This window comes from Schistocerca serialis, chromosome 11 (genome assembly GCF_023864345.2).
Source record: "Schistocerca serialis cubense isolate TAMUIC-IGC-003099 chromosome 11, iqSchSeri2.2, whole genome shotgun sequence".
Lineage (NCBI taxonomy): Eukaryota > Metazoa > Arthropoda > Insecta > Orthoptera > Acrididae > Schistocerca > Schistocerca serialis.
The window spans coordinates 98,059,290-98,074,103 of NC_064648.1; the positions used below are offsets into that span (position 1 = coordinate 98,059,290).

Here is a 14,814-nt window from a genome sequence, read left to right on the forward strand (position 1 = left end):
TTTTGCTCATAATTATTCATTTGTTGTTCAATATGCTCTGCAGGGATTTCATTGGGAGTATAGTCAGGTCACATTACATCCATTTGTTGTCTATTTTGGTGGCAAATAATGTCAGAATATCAGCATTTGTATGATCAGCTACTGTCTCCGTCATGATGCAACTGCTGACCATGCCTTTCAAATAATGTTAATAGCATATTTAAAGACAAAGAGTGAAAACATTAAGACTATTTACTATTTTAATGATGGTTCTGCTGCTAGAAATAAGAATTTCACAAATTTCATCAACTGATGTCTGCACAAAAAGGTTTTCGGCATCTCGGCCGAATGGAATTTTTTTGGAACAAGCCACAGTAAACTGCCTTGTGATGATATTTGGGGAACAGCAAAATGACTAGCAGCCTGTGCTAGTCTGCAGAGGTCCATATAACCAAATATTGACTCCATATGATCTGTTCAAATTCTGTGATGACAGTATCCCAGGCATAAAGCCTGGAAAAAAAGTAAACCACCAGTTAAGAAACATGGTTTGCAATGGGACATACACTATCTGTAACAAGATAATATCGCCAATTTAAGCAATTAATTGTAATCAGCTCAGAGTAAGCAGAGTTTCCAACCCAGCTAGCACTCAAGCTTATTTCAAGGTGGATATTGAGTTTAGGTTCAGTTGAAAATTCAAGATTGAAAAATCAACCTGTTACATAGCTTATTTCAAGGTGGATATCAAGTTTAGGTTCAGTTGAAAATTCAAGATTGAAAAATCAACCTGTTACAAAGTTTACATCAAGCTGTAAAAATTTAGCTTGAATTAAAATAATTTTCCCAAGCTTGAAATAAACTGTAATTTCTCTGGGAGGCTGTACAGCAGATGCGCGCGCAGCATAGCTTCCATAGACGTCCACGGGAAGCGCCACAAGCGTTTATAAGCCTTGCAGTTGCACTGAATCTGCTAGGTTTACAGCCATTTTATTTTTGTGACGTGCATTAATGATTGTTGACTGTTGTGAAGTTTGTTTTATACTGGAAAATAGTTCGGAAAGTGTGTGGCGTCCCCTGCCTTAACTGCTACACCGGGTCTGAAGGAGATATATAGTGTGTTACAGGTACGCTGGTGCATTTTTTCTCATATTAAAAATGTTAAATATTATTACGTACATAAAGAAATATCATATTCTTTTACGTAGAAAAATTGAACCTGGATGAAAGTGAAACGGATTACCAGCTAAGAAAACATATTACAAGTTGTTCAGCAAAAAGAGGTCATCTTAAACTAGCTCTCTAGTACGTGGCACTAATAAATTAAAACTTAATGTTATTTTACCTTCTTAAAATCTCGCCTTTTTATATATATCCCCCTATTACATTTGTTTACTTGTAAATACTCGCGTGTGTCACACCATGAATGAATAATCGTGAAGTGTGAAACATTTCTTTGCTAATACAAATAGTAATGACATGGTGAACGGGAAAAGTGCATCAAGAACCAGTCACTACATAGGTGTCAGTATTTTTTATTTACGTAGCTTTGACTGGTCTTCAATTGCTCTTAATTTTGTTGTTCCCTAGGTGAAATAATACTGCAAGTCCTACTGGTACTTCTTACTTTTATTGTTATTTGTAATGTGGCTGAAATCTAATAAAAGGCAATATTAAAATATGACAAGGAGAACATTTTTTGTTTTTTACATTTCAGTTCCACTGAACTGGTAATTTCTTAAATTCATTTCGATTTCATCTTTTATTTCATTTTGATTCAGTTTTACTCACCAAAATATAATTGTGGATAGAATAAACCGTCTACATTTTTCCAAACGGTAGTTTCCTTATAAGCTTACAGTATGAGGTGTACATGATTTCAAGTAATTGTTTCTTTATAATTCAGATTAAATGGCCCTGAAACTGTTAGAAATGGTGATGTGTGGCTTCTTCATGAAGTCATCACAAAATTACCCAAATGTCATCTTTACTTTCAAAATTTCAAACAAAAAGTTGTTTCAAATTACTTTAAAAACCCTTTGGAATGAAGTCACCAGAAGCAGCTGCTTACTCAGTGACGTTTATACTAGTTAATGATTCTTACTACATCAGTGAGTTTGAAGTTATTTTGCTAATCTGGGGCATAAATTATATTTAGATTGATCAGTTTCAACTTTTTGCATTTTTTATGTTTAGGTATGGCTAACATTTTCTTTTACCTGTTACAGGATCATTATACCAGCAGAAGTCAGCGATATTTGATCCTGCTCTGGTCTGTGTGCTGGGGCCGGAGGGGCTTCAGAATAATTAAATTTTAAAATAAAACAATTTTAAACACTTTGAAAATAAAATTTTTTAAACATACATGTCTTGATAATTTTTTTCACACCATTTCCATTCTGATATTTATTTAATTAATTAGGTTCAATAAATTCAGATTAATAATTATATAGCTTAAAACAAGCTGTAAATACCAGGCTGTATTCCACGTGTGTAGATACAGCTGGAGCCAAACTTGATAAGTCAAGCTTGAAATATAGCTTGAACTCTGCCAACTTTGATGTTTGTTTCAAGCTTGAATCCAACGAACAGGCTTGAATATTCCAGCTTTGATCAAGCTTATATACTTGAACTTTACATCTGGAAACAAGTTTGAAACTGGCTTACTGTGTTATCTGGGAAGGATGCTACAGCATTCACAGTTAATGCCTTTGAAGCAGATGAAGAAATTCCAGCAATCTCAATAGCAAGTTTACAACCAGTATTGTGTGTTGCATGCACGTATGACAATTTTTGGTGAGCTGGAAATGTGTGTGAAATTTCACATGAACAACAAGGTGTTCTCTTCAGCTTTATGCAACAACGCAGTTCTGCTCATTCCTCCCACTGGCCAACTGCTGAAGACACCTGCTGGTTTCCTGAGCAACGTATTTTCAAGACTTTAGAAGCACCATCAATGTCATCAGGAAAATGATACAAAATTGTAGAGCTGTTTAACCAAAAATGGAACTGATTATTTAGTATTTTTGTTTTGCTTACGTATTATACATGTATTTATGGCATGTGTTAAATTAATGTTTGAAACTGCTTCACAAACTCAAATATAAAAAATATGGGACTTAATGACTAAAACATTTCACTTTTCAATGTTCTCGAAGTGCTAAAATAACAACTTTTTAAATGTATTCTTACTTAACAAAATGCAAGATCCAGAAATTAAACAATACAGCTTTTTTTTAAAAAAAAACAAATGTTACTTAGAACTTTTAAAAAAGCCCAGAAAACTTATCACATTTTCACCATCACCTGTGATGTGAAGATGAATAGCCTCCCTTTAGAAGCCCCTAAAAATTCAACGACTGAAGATACTGATCCAAAGTTTGGTATATAACCATCAAAGACCATGTAGAACCTTCACATCAAATTTCATTAAATGTGGAGATGGCTGAGTGGGGACCTCTGGTCTCTGATGTGGGGACCTCTGGTCTCGGATGTGGAAAGACCCTAATCTAATTCCTTCAGCATCTGATTTAATTAGATTACATTCAGTTAACCTTGTTTTACTCTTATTGATCTTCATCTTACACCCTCTTTTTCAAGACACTACACATTCTGTTCAACTGCATTTTAAAGCCATTTGGTAGCTGACAAATTACGGTGTCAACGGCGAGGTATAATTATTTACTTCTACTCCCTAACTTTAATTCCTTTCCCAAATTTCTTCAGACTTCCCATACTGTTTGTTCAATGTACAGCCCTGTCTCACTTCCTTCTCAACTACTGTTTCCATATCATGCCCTTTGATTATTAAAACTGCAGTCTGGTTTCTGTACAGGTTGTAGGCAACATTTTGTTCTCACATACATACACACAGTATTTTATCCCTGCTAACTCCAGAATTTTGAACTGTAACAGTCAACACTGCACATGAATCTAGAAATGCTACATATGTAGGTTTGGGTTTCTTCAGTCAGCTAAAATAAATCATAAGGTCACTATGGCCTAACATGTTCCTACCTCTTCCCAGTAGCTACCCGAACTCATCTTCCCTGAATTTGACTTAACAGTTTTATTCCATTCTCTTAGATCCTCCATAATTCCTGCCAGTATTTGTTAGAAATAGCTTATTAAACTGATATCTTGGTAATATTCACATTTCTCAGCTCCTGGCTTCTTAGTAATGGGAATTATTACATACTTTTTTTACGTCTGAGAGTATTTTGCCTGTCTGATATATCTTGCATAAAAGGTAATATATTTTTGTAATGATTTTCGCTCCCAAGGATCTTCATAATTTTGAGGGAATATGATCTACTTGAGGTGACTTTTTCAACTTAGTTCTTTCATAGCCCTGTCAAATTCTTGTTGCAATATCATTACTTCCACCTAACCTTCATTTACTGCCTCCTTTATATCTAGTGTATTGACTTCCACATTGGTTTCCCTTAGTATAGCCAACAGACACACTAAATATTCCATCTACTTTCCAGCCTTACGGTACTTCAAATTTAATCCCTAAAATTTTAGGCACAAAAATTAATGTACAAGAGGGCAAAGATATCTTATCTTCCTGTCATGTGTCGAACATAAAACTATGGCACTGACTGAGGCATAACTGACTGCTGCAAAGACTTTCCATAACAATTTTACATTATACTCAACTTTGTTTAGTTACTGTTTGCAGAACCTGGTTCTAATAACCAGGTGTTCCAGTTACCCCACTTCTCTGTACAACAATTACTGATCATAGACTGACATTTGAAACTAGATGTGCAGAGCCATCTGACTGAAACAATGGATTCCTCCCCCAGGCAACAAGATCCTTTCACTTCTCTGTTTGGTCCTATACTTATTCATGACATGGGACAACGCTTGACTAGACCTCTATTAGCATGTAGTAAGGCACCATACATATACTAGACTACAGTACTGAAGTGTTCCTTTTTACTGACACTTTCACTTGCTTTCATTTTTAAAAAGCTTCACACAATTACGAACAATCGAATCACTGCAAATGATTATCTGTACTTCAAACGGAAGTTAATTAGTTTCTACATTAAAATAGCCTACATAGAAACGAATGCTTTCAAAAAGTTTACTGGTATAAGCATCACTGCAACTATTTAAATTATTATACAAAAAGAATTAAATCTCTAGAATCTGACGTAAACAAGAAAAAAATATGAGTATGACCTCATTGTTGCTGAACATAACAGCACTGTGAATGACGTCAACCCTTTAAAAAAGTAGGGGCACATTAAGTATCAATACACAAAAACTGAGTAGTGTTTCTTCATTATAACTTCGCATTACGATTTCGTACTTACTCGAATCTCCCAGCATACGCCTTCCAGCTCATCATCCTTTGTTAGAATCCCTGTTCCCGATGCTAGACTGACGCCCACCAGCGCGAAGAAGGGGGCTGAATCTCCATACAGTAATCTCTTCGTAGCTCTCTCACGGAGTTCTGCTGACTGGGAATTTGTCACTCGCCGAAGTACGTTGTCAACAAATAAGCGTCTTGCGTGCTGGTGAAATTTATAAGCAACATTCCTCACCACAGACGCACCCCTACCTCCAGTGGGGGCGGGACTGCTTGATCCTACGGCCTTTTCGGCTGCTGACCCTCGCTTGGGCAAAATATTGAGGCCGAAACCGTCTACGACGTCGGTCTGTCGATTGTTTTGATTCGGTCTGGCGCTGCGCAGCAGTAGCCGACCATTATGGAGCAGCCTAGCTGCGGCTGCCCTGATCGACATTTCGTAGTCGTGCGCCGCCGAGCGCGCAGCCCCCGACGGCGCAAATAAAGTAGCAGAGAGGAACTTCCTGAATTTCAGGAGCTTAACGTCGAGAATCATCGATATCAAATAATACGTCGACAAACAAATTACATCGCGAAAAATCTAACTACGTCGTTCTCCAATAGAACGTCGGCCATATTACTTTCAACGCTTCAACTGTTAAAGCAACCAATCACAATCTAGCATCGCTTTGGCGTTTGTTCCGGATATTACGTTCTAGCTCTAGTAAAATGAATTCCTCTCTACAAAAACAAAATTTGTTTATTTTACAATAAGCGATTTCGTCTCCAGGTGCGTCGAATATCTGAAAATTAATCTAGCAGAACATGAAATTGTATTGAATTAGAAATATTGACTCAAAATTTGACAGTTGTTGATCTACTTTCCCTCTTCCGGCATGTTAAATGAAAAGTTTTGTAATGGTTAGATTGTCCAGTCGAATTTATCAAAGTGGTTTGATTGTACTTTGACACGTTGTGCGGGCAGTTCAGATGTTTCCCGTAAATAGAGCAAACGCTGCGGGGAAGTCCACGAAGAGTGAGTGAGACCTCTTTATGTTTACAGTTTAGTTACAGCGTAGTGGAGTGATTGATGTTGAAAGACAATCGGAACTTTAACGTGCGGAAGTTTCTCCAGTGGTAATGACGAGAAGGAATCCTTTCGATATAACGGAGATATTTTTCGTAAAACTCTAAGAACTTCCCTGTGCTGTTGGTACGTATGCTTTGTGGAAATGTTCTTCCACCCGTCTTACGTCATTGGTTCCATACAAAAGATGGTTTTTGCATTCCCCATATCATCTTTTCCCATGTCAGCTCCGCATTTCATTGAATGCCACGCACCATACAGTAGTGTCCTTTTGAATATGGTGATTGATTCACGGGTTATTAGTTCATGATTTACAGTATTTTCTATCGAAACCTTTTACCGTTTTTGCAAATAATGCTAATCACGTTGATATTGGAATAATCGTCATTGTTTGAAATTCCAAGCAACTAATTACTTCACTTCAGATTTTGGAATGGGTTATCTGTTTCCTCTCCGAGGTGTTGACTCCATATTTTGGGCCGATTACAGAGCTTGCTGTCGCCTGCAATAGATTGACAGGCGCTGCTCATATAATCGTGTTCTATGACTCTGATTGTATTTTTGGTAGTCTGTTTCGAACTAAGACAGTTATTTTAGTAAGATGACGTACACCTAGCAATTACTGGCATTATTCGGCGTGGATTTGACCTTGAATTACATTACTGTTCTTTTTCAGTACCCCGTGTGAACTACATAACGAAGATGTCAGCGTCGACAAGACATTAACACCAATTTCGTGGCGAAACTGCGTGGCCACGCCTGCGTGCCCTGTCACATACAATGGCTTAACGTAAAAAAATAATAGTACGCGTAGCGGGAGCTGGATGTACTTATCACTCTCAAAGATTGACATAAATGACTTGAAATATGTAGGAGCGTGTTTGTGTACCATTTAAAATCTTGTGGTAGGTCATTGCCAAACTACTCGGCATGACTGGCAAACTGTTTTCCTTGTATGTTTTGCAGTAACAGCAGTATTGAAAAGAAAGGGAAAAAATATGGTTGTGTGTGTGGGTTTTTTTTTTTTTAACGCTTTTGACATCAAGCAGAAACCGTCGTTCTTGTTAAAGTGTTACTGGCATATGATTCGTGATTAAAGAGCCATGTCAAATAGGAACTATTAGTTTTATAGCCCTTGTTCAAATTCTTTAACAATAGTTTAAGAATAATACCGAAATGTTATTAATCATAAAGTTCTTGTCTAATTTACCATTTAAGTCACACCATTTGAAGAATTTGTCAAGCAGAGTATTATAGTCAGAGCACAACCAACTTATTTTGGATTTTCTTGCTTTAACACTCAGCTGTTTTCTTTTCTGAAGAAATTCTGCAAACTACTGGGATGCCTTACCTTAGAGGTTAGAAAGTATCTTGGAAGTCCAGTGATCTTCGTTGCAGCTGGAACACTTTCTTGAGCTAATATATCAGTCCTTCTCTGTAGATTGTCTCACTAGTTTTGTGCAAAAAGTGGAGAAATTACTTAAGTTTCTTTTATCAATACCTATTCGTAGTATCACATCTTGGAACAGTTTTAAGCATATTCTTACACCAAGTAGGAAAATGCTGCCCAGTAAACATTGCCAAAAGATTTCTCTACATCAACAGATGATATAAACATACTATTGCTCTCTTCAATCTGTAACCCAAGAAGCCTTTAAAATGAGTAGTGTCGTGTGTTCCTACATTCCTTCAAACTTGAACTCATCTTCCCCGAGGTGAAAACAAAAGTCTCCCAATAATCACTTTGCCTCATCCCCACTTAACTCAAACATTGTCTCCCATATACCCCCATTACCTTTCTGTAGCTCAGAACATAAATTTGAACCAAAACCAAACTGACTTTATACTGTCGCTAAAATTATGAGAGAGGTAATCAAAAAGTTTCCATTCGAACACTGTACAGCCCAGCATAGATATGGCAATACAGCAAAATCCCTGTTAGCAGTGATGCAGTCACTTCACCAACTCACTGTGGTGAAGATACCCATATGGTAAAACACTTATGTCCTGCTGTATGCAGAAGTCCGTAACTGCCAGCTGTGCATCATCACCACTTAAGAATTGTTCAGGTCTTTTTTATGAAATCCAAGACATGATAATCATACTGAGAGAGATCGGGACTATACGGTGGGTGCTCGAGTGTCTTCCTCTTACGTCAGTGTAGTGGGTGAGGGTGGCCTCCCAGATTGATGGGTGTCTCGTGTTGAATTGCAACTGTGGTTCACATTTCCACATGTACCACATGCGGGTCAGTAAGACACAAATGACACAGTAATCCCTTGCCTACACATTGGTGCTTGTATACCCATAACTGAGTCACACTGTTGCTTATACGCTTCAGCAACCATCCCGCCGCCGCCCCCCCCCCCCCCCCCCCCGCCCCCCCTCAAATGCAAATTTTTTTATCGCTGTTTATATTTTATTTATAACCATTTAGTGTAATGCTGTTTCAACTGCATAAATTGAACTTAAATCCTATGATCAGTATTTAATTTACCACTTGCCCACCCTTATTTTATTCTCTTTTGAATTAACCATAATTTTGTGTGTCTAGTGCTAACTCTGAAAGAAGCTGCTAAAGCCATACTAAACAGAGAAAAATATTGTAACTTAATAAAGATCATTTCTGTGTGTCTTATTAACTAATGATCAGTTTTGTATTTTAATATCGAGTGTTTTGGTTTTTCGAGACATCGTATTAAAAACAAAATGCCAGCAGACTTTTGTCAGGAAAGGGAAGAATTAAAGCCAATACAAAAATGATAACCTCTGATAGCAAAGGGAACATTTTAACCCGTCAAAACGGCCTGCTTCCGAATGTACCAGGTGTACCGGTATGAAATGAGCGGTTTTTTTTTTTTTTTTTTTTTTTTTTTTTTTTTTTTTTTTTTTTTTTTTTAATGAAACACTAATTTTGAATTGAAAAGTAAAAACATATTATTCAAAGTACTGACCATTGCTTTCTATACATTTTGACCACCTTTCTGGCAATTTGTGGACACAACACCAATAGAAATGTTCATCTTTTGAAGCAAACCAATCAGACACCCAATTTTCGACTTCTTCGTAGGAACTGTAGTGTTCCTCAGCCAATGCGTATCCCATTAATGTAAACAAATGGTAGTCGGAAGGGGCCAAGTCTGGTGAGTGTGGCGGGTGGGGTAGCAGCTCACAGCCAAGTGTTTTGATTGTATCCTGAATCAGTTTTGCTTTGTGTGCAGGTGCATTGTCATTTTAAAAAAAAATTACTTTGCCATGTCTTATGGCCCATTCTGGTCTTTTTTCGATCAATGTGTAGTTCAAATTGATCATTTGTTGTCTGTAGCGATTAGTATTCACAGTTTCACCGGGTTTTAGAAGCTCATGATGCGCCACACCTTTCTTACCCCACCAAACACAGGGCATTGTCTTCTTGCCGAATAGATCTGGTTTTGCAGTCAATGTTGATGGTTGTCCCAGATTAACACACGATTTTTCCCGTTTAGGATTCTTAAAATAAACCCATTTTTCATCACCAGTAACAATTCGATGCAAAATTGATTTTCTTTCATGTCTTTGAAGCAAAATTGTGCAGTTATCTTTAAAACTGCAAAAAAGACAGACCACCTAATTCTGAGCATGTCACTCTCTCGCAGAATGAAAATGTAGACGTCAATTAAAGTCCAAAAATTAATTACCAATTTGTCAGATTTGATAACTTATGGTTAAATATAACAAAGATAGGAGTAAATTAACGTGTGATAGGTCAGAGGTAAAAATACAGCTTCTTTAAGGCACCATAAGCCGTGGTATAGTAACCCCATGGTTACACTTACCCCACTTCACCCTATTGTTAACACGATGAAAACATATGGTGTTGTTTGTTCCATGACTTGATGTATACTAAATATCTTTGACAGATGTCATACCAACCAAACGAAAAAAATTAAGCCTCGTTCACAACAAATGTTCCCTATCGACCATTTGTATCTTAACGCTCATTTCATACCGGTACACCTGCCAGGACGAGAACGAGAATGGGGAGTAGGAGTAGGAGTAGGAGTCAGTCGGCCACTGACCATGACGGTCGGTCACCTGGAAAGTCCAAAAATGTCAACAAGTCAGATTGCTGAAATAATGCACGATACAACTCGTCCGAATACCGTATAAAATTTCAGATACAGCTCGTTTATCACTGTAATCGACGCCTCGTGATGCCGGCTTCACGGTGTCTCCTCTCTCTCGTACAGGAATGCCTGCCTTCTGACGCGACTCACAGCTGACGGTGTGTGGTCTGCAGCAGTTGTCTCAGGTAGCGATGTCCCAGCCGCGGAAGACCAACAGCGCGACTTTGCGCCTCAAGCAAGACTACCTGCGCCTCAAGAAGGACCCGGTGCCCTACGTAGTCGCCGAGCCACTGCCGGCCAACATCTTAGAGTGGTACGCAGTAGTCTGTAAGCTTACCAAACCTCTTTTCTTGGACTGTGCTATTATTAATGGCTTTATAGTAGGTTCTTCACAATTTCACAACTGAAGCATGCTTTACTAACTGTACTTGGCACGGACTGACTCGGATGCTCTTCATAGACGAGCGTAATAAAGAAAATTATTATTTAATAAAATGTAAACGTATTACCTGTTAGTTGATAATATAAAAAACAGAAAAATTAAAAGGAACAGAATAATAATAATAATAATAATAATAATAATAATGGCATAAGTTTTGTTTAGCTGACTCAGATACAACTATAAAATGCCAAAAATAATAGGAACTGATTCATGAGGAAGATTTTAAGGTTGCCAAAGCCAACCAGAACCTTTTAAAAAAGTGAAATTTTATAATTGTGATAGTTAACAAAATAACAAGTTCTAGTGCAAATTTGCATTTTTAGAGACAGGAAGATCAGTTCTATAAAACAGTCGCACTGAATTTTAGAAATAATTACATTTTACGAACACACAAATTTAAGTATAAAGTTTTTGTGAAGGATTATTTTTGTTGAAAAGATGAGGATGAGGGCATTAAAGTGAGCTATATCAATTTAGAAACAAACAACTCTTTCGTCATTGAAAATTTCACTTTCAGTTCGTGTGTGTGTGTGTGTGTGTGTGTGTGTGTGTTTGGAAAACTACAAATATTTCTAGGTAAACTAACTAAACATTACATTCAGTAATTGGAAAACTACGTAGCGAATAATAAAGTTTTGAAAATGTTGTTGAATTCAGAAAGTACATATTCTGAGATACTGTTGTTCAGAGGGTGTCCCAGGATGAGTGGCCAGAGTTCAGGTGTTTGTTTATATACTGGCCTCTGCTGCAGTCAGGATTGGACTTGTCGATAACTTGTCATCTGAGATTTGGATCAATAGGCAGTTGACAACTGCTGGGTGTGATAGTTCGATCACTTTTAGTATGAAATAACTTGTTTCTGATTCTGTTGATAAGTGTTGTTGAGCATGCATTTGTTTTAAAAATTAGTGATGTTCTTCTTACATGTTAAAAGTGTGTAAAACTAAATTACGGCACCATATAAAAATAAACATGTGACGCTGTGTTTACAACCGGACATTGAGCCCAATGACTTGTGTATATTGGTACAGCTGACATTAACTGACGACCAAATTGTTGATGCTGTAACTTGAACAACTGAAAAGAACAAGAAAGAGTATGGTGACAAATAAGACAATGGGCTTGTGGCTTAAGTATCACATGCAGATGATATAAATGCATTTCGTGCAGCCCTTCAGTACATTGAGCAAAGCTCTACATCTACTCCATTAGACATTTTATGGGTTAGGAAATGGCAGAACATCGTGACAAAATCGAGGTTGTCGTGTGGTAAGCAAAGCAAAAGAATATTGCAGTCTTTCTTTGTCCTGTGTAAGAACAGAACATTTTTTACAATGATGGGATGTTAAACCTTAATCTTTATACCTTACTTCTAATTTTTTTAATTTTAACAGTTGAGTGCAAATTAGTTGCCTGTCACTGTACTGTAATAAGGTATGTACAGATATTAAGCTTTCATTCACGGTAACTTTCTTACCAGATGATACAGATGTAATATAAACTAAAAGTACCACTGCACATTACACTTTCATGTAAGATTTTTTAGTGTGTCAACATTTTGTTTGTTTAACATGCAACAATATTTCAGACAGCATTTCCTGTCGAAAATTAATGGTCAATAAGTGTCCCTCTGATAAGCTGACCCGTGTGCATAATGAGGCAGAGTACAAACAAGTAACAAGCATACTGAGAATAGTCGAGTGAGTGTACTGATAAACTGCAACAGAAGTGTCTAAAACAACAAACCTAAGACATTGCTGTGGCTCAAAAAAGATCCTGCAAGAACGGGACCAACAAAGACTGAATGAGAATCATTGACCATTACAGAAGTGCAACAGGTCTGCAAATTGCGCCAGATTTCAACGCTGGGCCATCAACAAGTGTCAGCATGCAAACCATTTAACGGACATCATTGATACGGGCTTTTGGAGCTCATCTTATGGAGATAACCTCGTGAATCCTTGGACCCAGCACGCCAGCAGGGGACTGTTCAAGCTGGTGCAGGCTCTGTAATGGTGTGGGGCTTGTGCAGTTGGAGTGATGTGACACTCCTGGTAAGTTTAGATATGACTGACAGGTGACACATAGATAGGTATCCTGTCTGATCACCTACATCCATTCATGTACATTGTGCATTCTGATGGATTTGGACAGTTCCAGCAGGACAGTGCAACACTCCACATGTCCAGAATTGCTATGGAGTGGGTCCAGGAACACTCTTGTGAGTTTGAGCACTTCTGCTGGCCTCCAAACTCTCCAGACATGAACAGTATCGAGCATATCTGGCATGCCTTGCCACATGCTATTCAGAAGAGATCTGTACCTCCTCATAATCTTATGGTTTTATGAACAGTTCTGCAGGATTCATGGTGTCAACTTCCTCCAGCACTACTACAGTCAGTGGTCATGTCCATGCCACATTGTGTTGTGGCACTTCTGCGTGCTTGCTGGGGCCCCTTTTGATATTTTTGGCAGGTGTACCAGTTTCTTTGGCTCTTCAGTGTATAAGAGATACTAAAATAAGAATTGCAGTGTAACTTCTGAAATTTTCTCGGCATACTATTAGTAATTATAATCAGCCGCAACCCCGTGACATTCTGCTGTGACATTTTGACCCAGTGGCATCTGGCCATCCTCACTTCTTCAGGTGAGTAGACAACTACTGAAGAGACCAGGTGCATTCACGGTATTTATGCTGAATCTCATGCACGCAAAATGTGCTGACATCTTTCAGTGCATCCATCAGATGAGGACGCGTGCAGGATAGCCTTATAAATTGTGGCAACGACTTTCAACTGGATAAAAACTGGAGACAGGTGTATAAAATTATTCAGTCACAGCGAATCAATGGGCTTATTCGGTACTCAGATAAATAGATCATATCTCACTTCCACCACTGAGAGCAGCACACATCACCTGATGCAAGCGCTGAAACACACTGGTACATTTCGCTTGCTGTGATTGCACTTCGGCTCTTCAGTAGTTGTCCGCTCACCTGAAGATTGGTGGACTTCTCTGGCTGAAATATCATGGCAGAATGTTGACAGGATCTGGCAGCACACACGAAAATTATTAAAGAAGAATTGCAATGACTGAATCCTTTCAGAAATAAGATTAATTTATTAACAAACGAGCTTCTTAATATAGAAATGAGAATTGACATTTATTTGGAGTGTTTTAGGCTTAGGTTCTGAAAGGTGAACCTTGTGGAAACAAAAAAAGTGAGGAGTGGTAGAGATGTGGTTATGTAGTAGAGCCGCAAAAAAAGTGTGGGCTGAAAGAAAATCTAATGAACAACTACTAAAAGAAATTAAAGAGAAAAGGACATTGATTAACTGAAACAAAGGAGAAAAACTAAATTAAATGGGCACTGAATTAGACATAACAGCTCCATAAAAAATATCTTGGAAAGAAAAAATAAAGACTGGCCCAGAGCATTCGTGTTGTTGTTGTTGTTGTCTGCAGTCCAGAGACTGGTTTGATGCCATTCTCCATGCTACTCTGTACTAAGCAAGCTTCTTCATTTCTGAGTAACTACTGCAAACTACATCTCTCTGAATCTGCTTGGTGTATTCATCTCTTGGTGTCACTCTACAATCTGTACCCTCCACGCTTCCCTCCAGTACAAAATTGGTGATTCCTTGATGCCTCAGAACGTGTCCTACCTATCGATCCCTTCTTTTAGTCAGGTTGTGCCACAAATTCCTCTTCTCCCCAATTCTGTTTAGAACGTCCTCATTAGTTATGTGATCTACCCATGTAATCTTCAGCATTCTTCTGTAGTACCACATTTCGAAAGCTTCTATTCTCTTCTTGCCTAAACTATTTATCATCATGTTCCACTTCCCTACATCTCTACACTCCATACAAATACTTTCAGAAAAGACTTCCTGACACT

The 14,814-nt window shown here is 37.9% G+C and overlaps 2 protein-coding genes across 6 annotated transcripts in view; one reads left to right on the forward strand and one right to left on the reverse strand.

The window, feature by feature from the left end:
• The window catches only part of LOC126427091 (serine/threonine-protein kinase Pink1, mitochondrial), a 121,690-nt gene extending 115,751 nt beyond the window's left edge, over positions 1–5,939 (reverse strand). For both annotated transcript variants that reach the window (XR_007576530.1, XM_050089278.1), the window contains exon 1: positions 5,307–5,939. Coding sequence is in view for 1 of the 2 variants with exons in the window: in XM_050089278.1 (XP_049945235.1) it covers positions 5,307–5,837 (531 nt within the window). In the remaining variant the exon portion in view is untranslated. The remainder of the gene's footprint in view (positions 1–5,306) is intronic.
• A 28-nt stretch (positions 5,940–5,967) lies between these two features.
• The window catches only part of LOC126427092 (ubiquitin-conjugating enzyme E2 J2), a 60,197-nt gene continuing 51,350 nt past the window's right edge, over positions 5,968–14,814 (forward strand). Inside the window, exons 1-2 of one of the 4 annotated variants that reach the window (XM_050089281.1) lie at positions 5,968–6,071; positions 10,598–10,787. In XM_050089281.1, coding sequence (XP_049945238.1) covers positions 10,666–10,787 — 122 coding nt within the window. In that variant the 5' untranslated portion in view covers positions 5,968–6,071; positions 10,598–10,665. The other 3 variants (XM_050089279.1, XM_050089280.1, XM_050089282.1) reach the window with 3 other exon arrangements.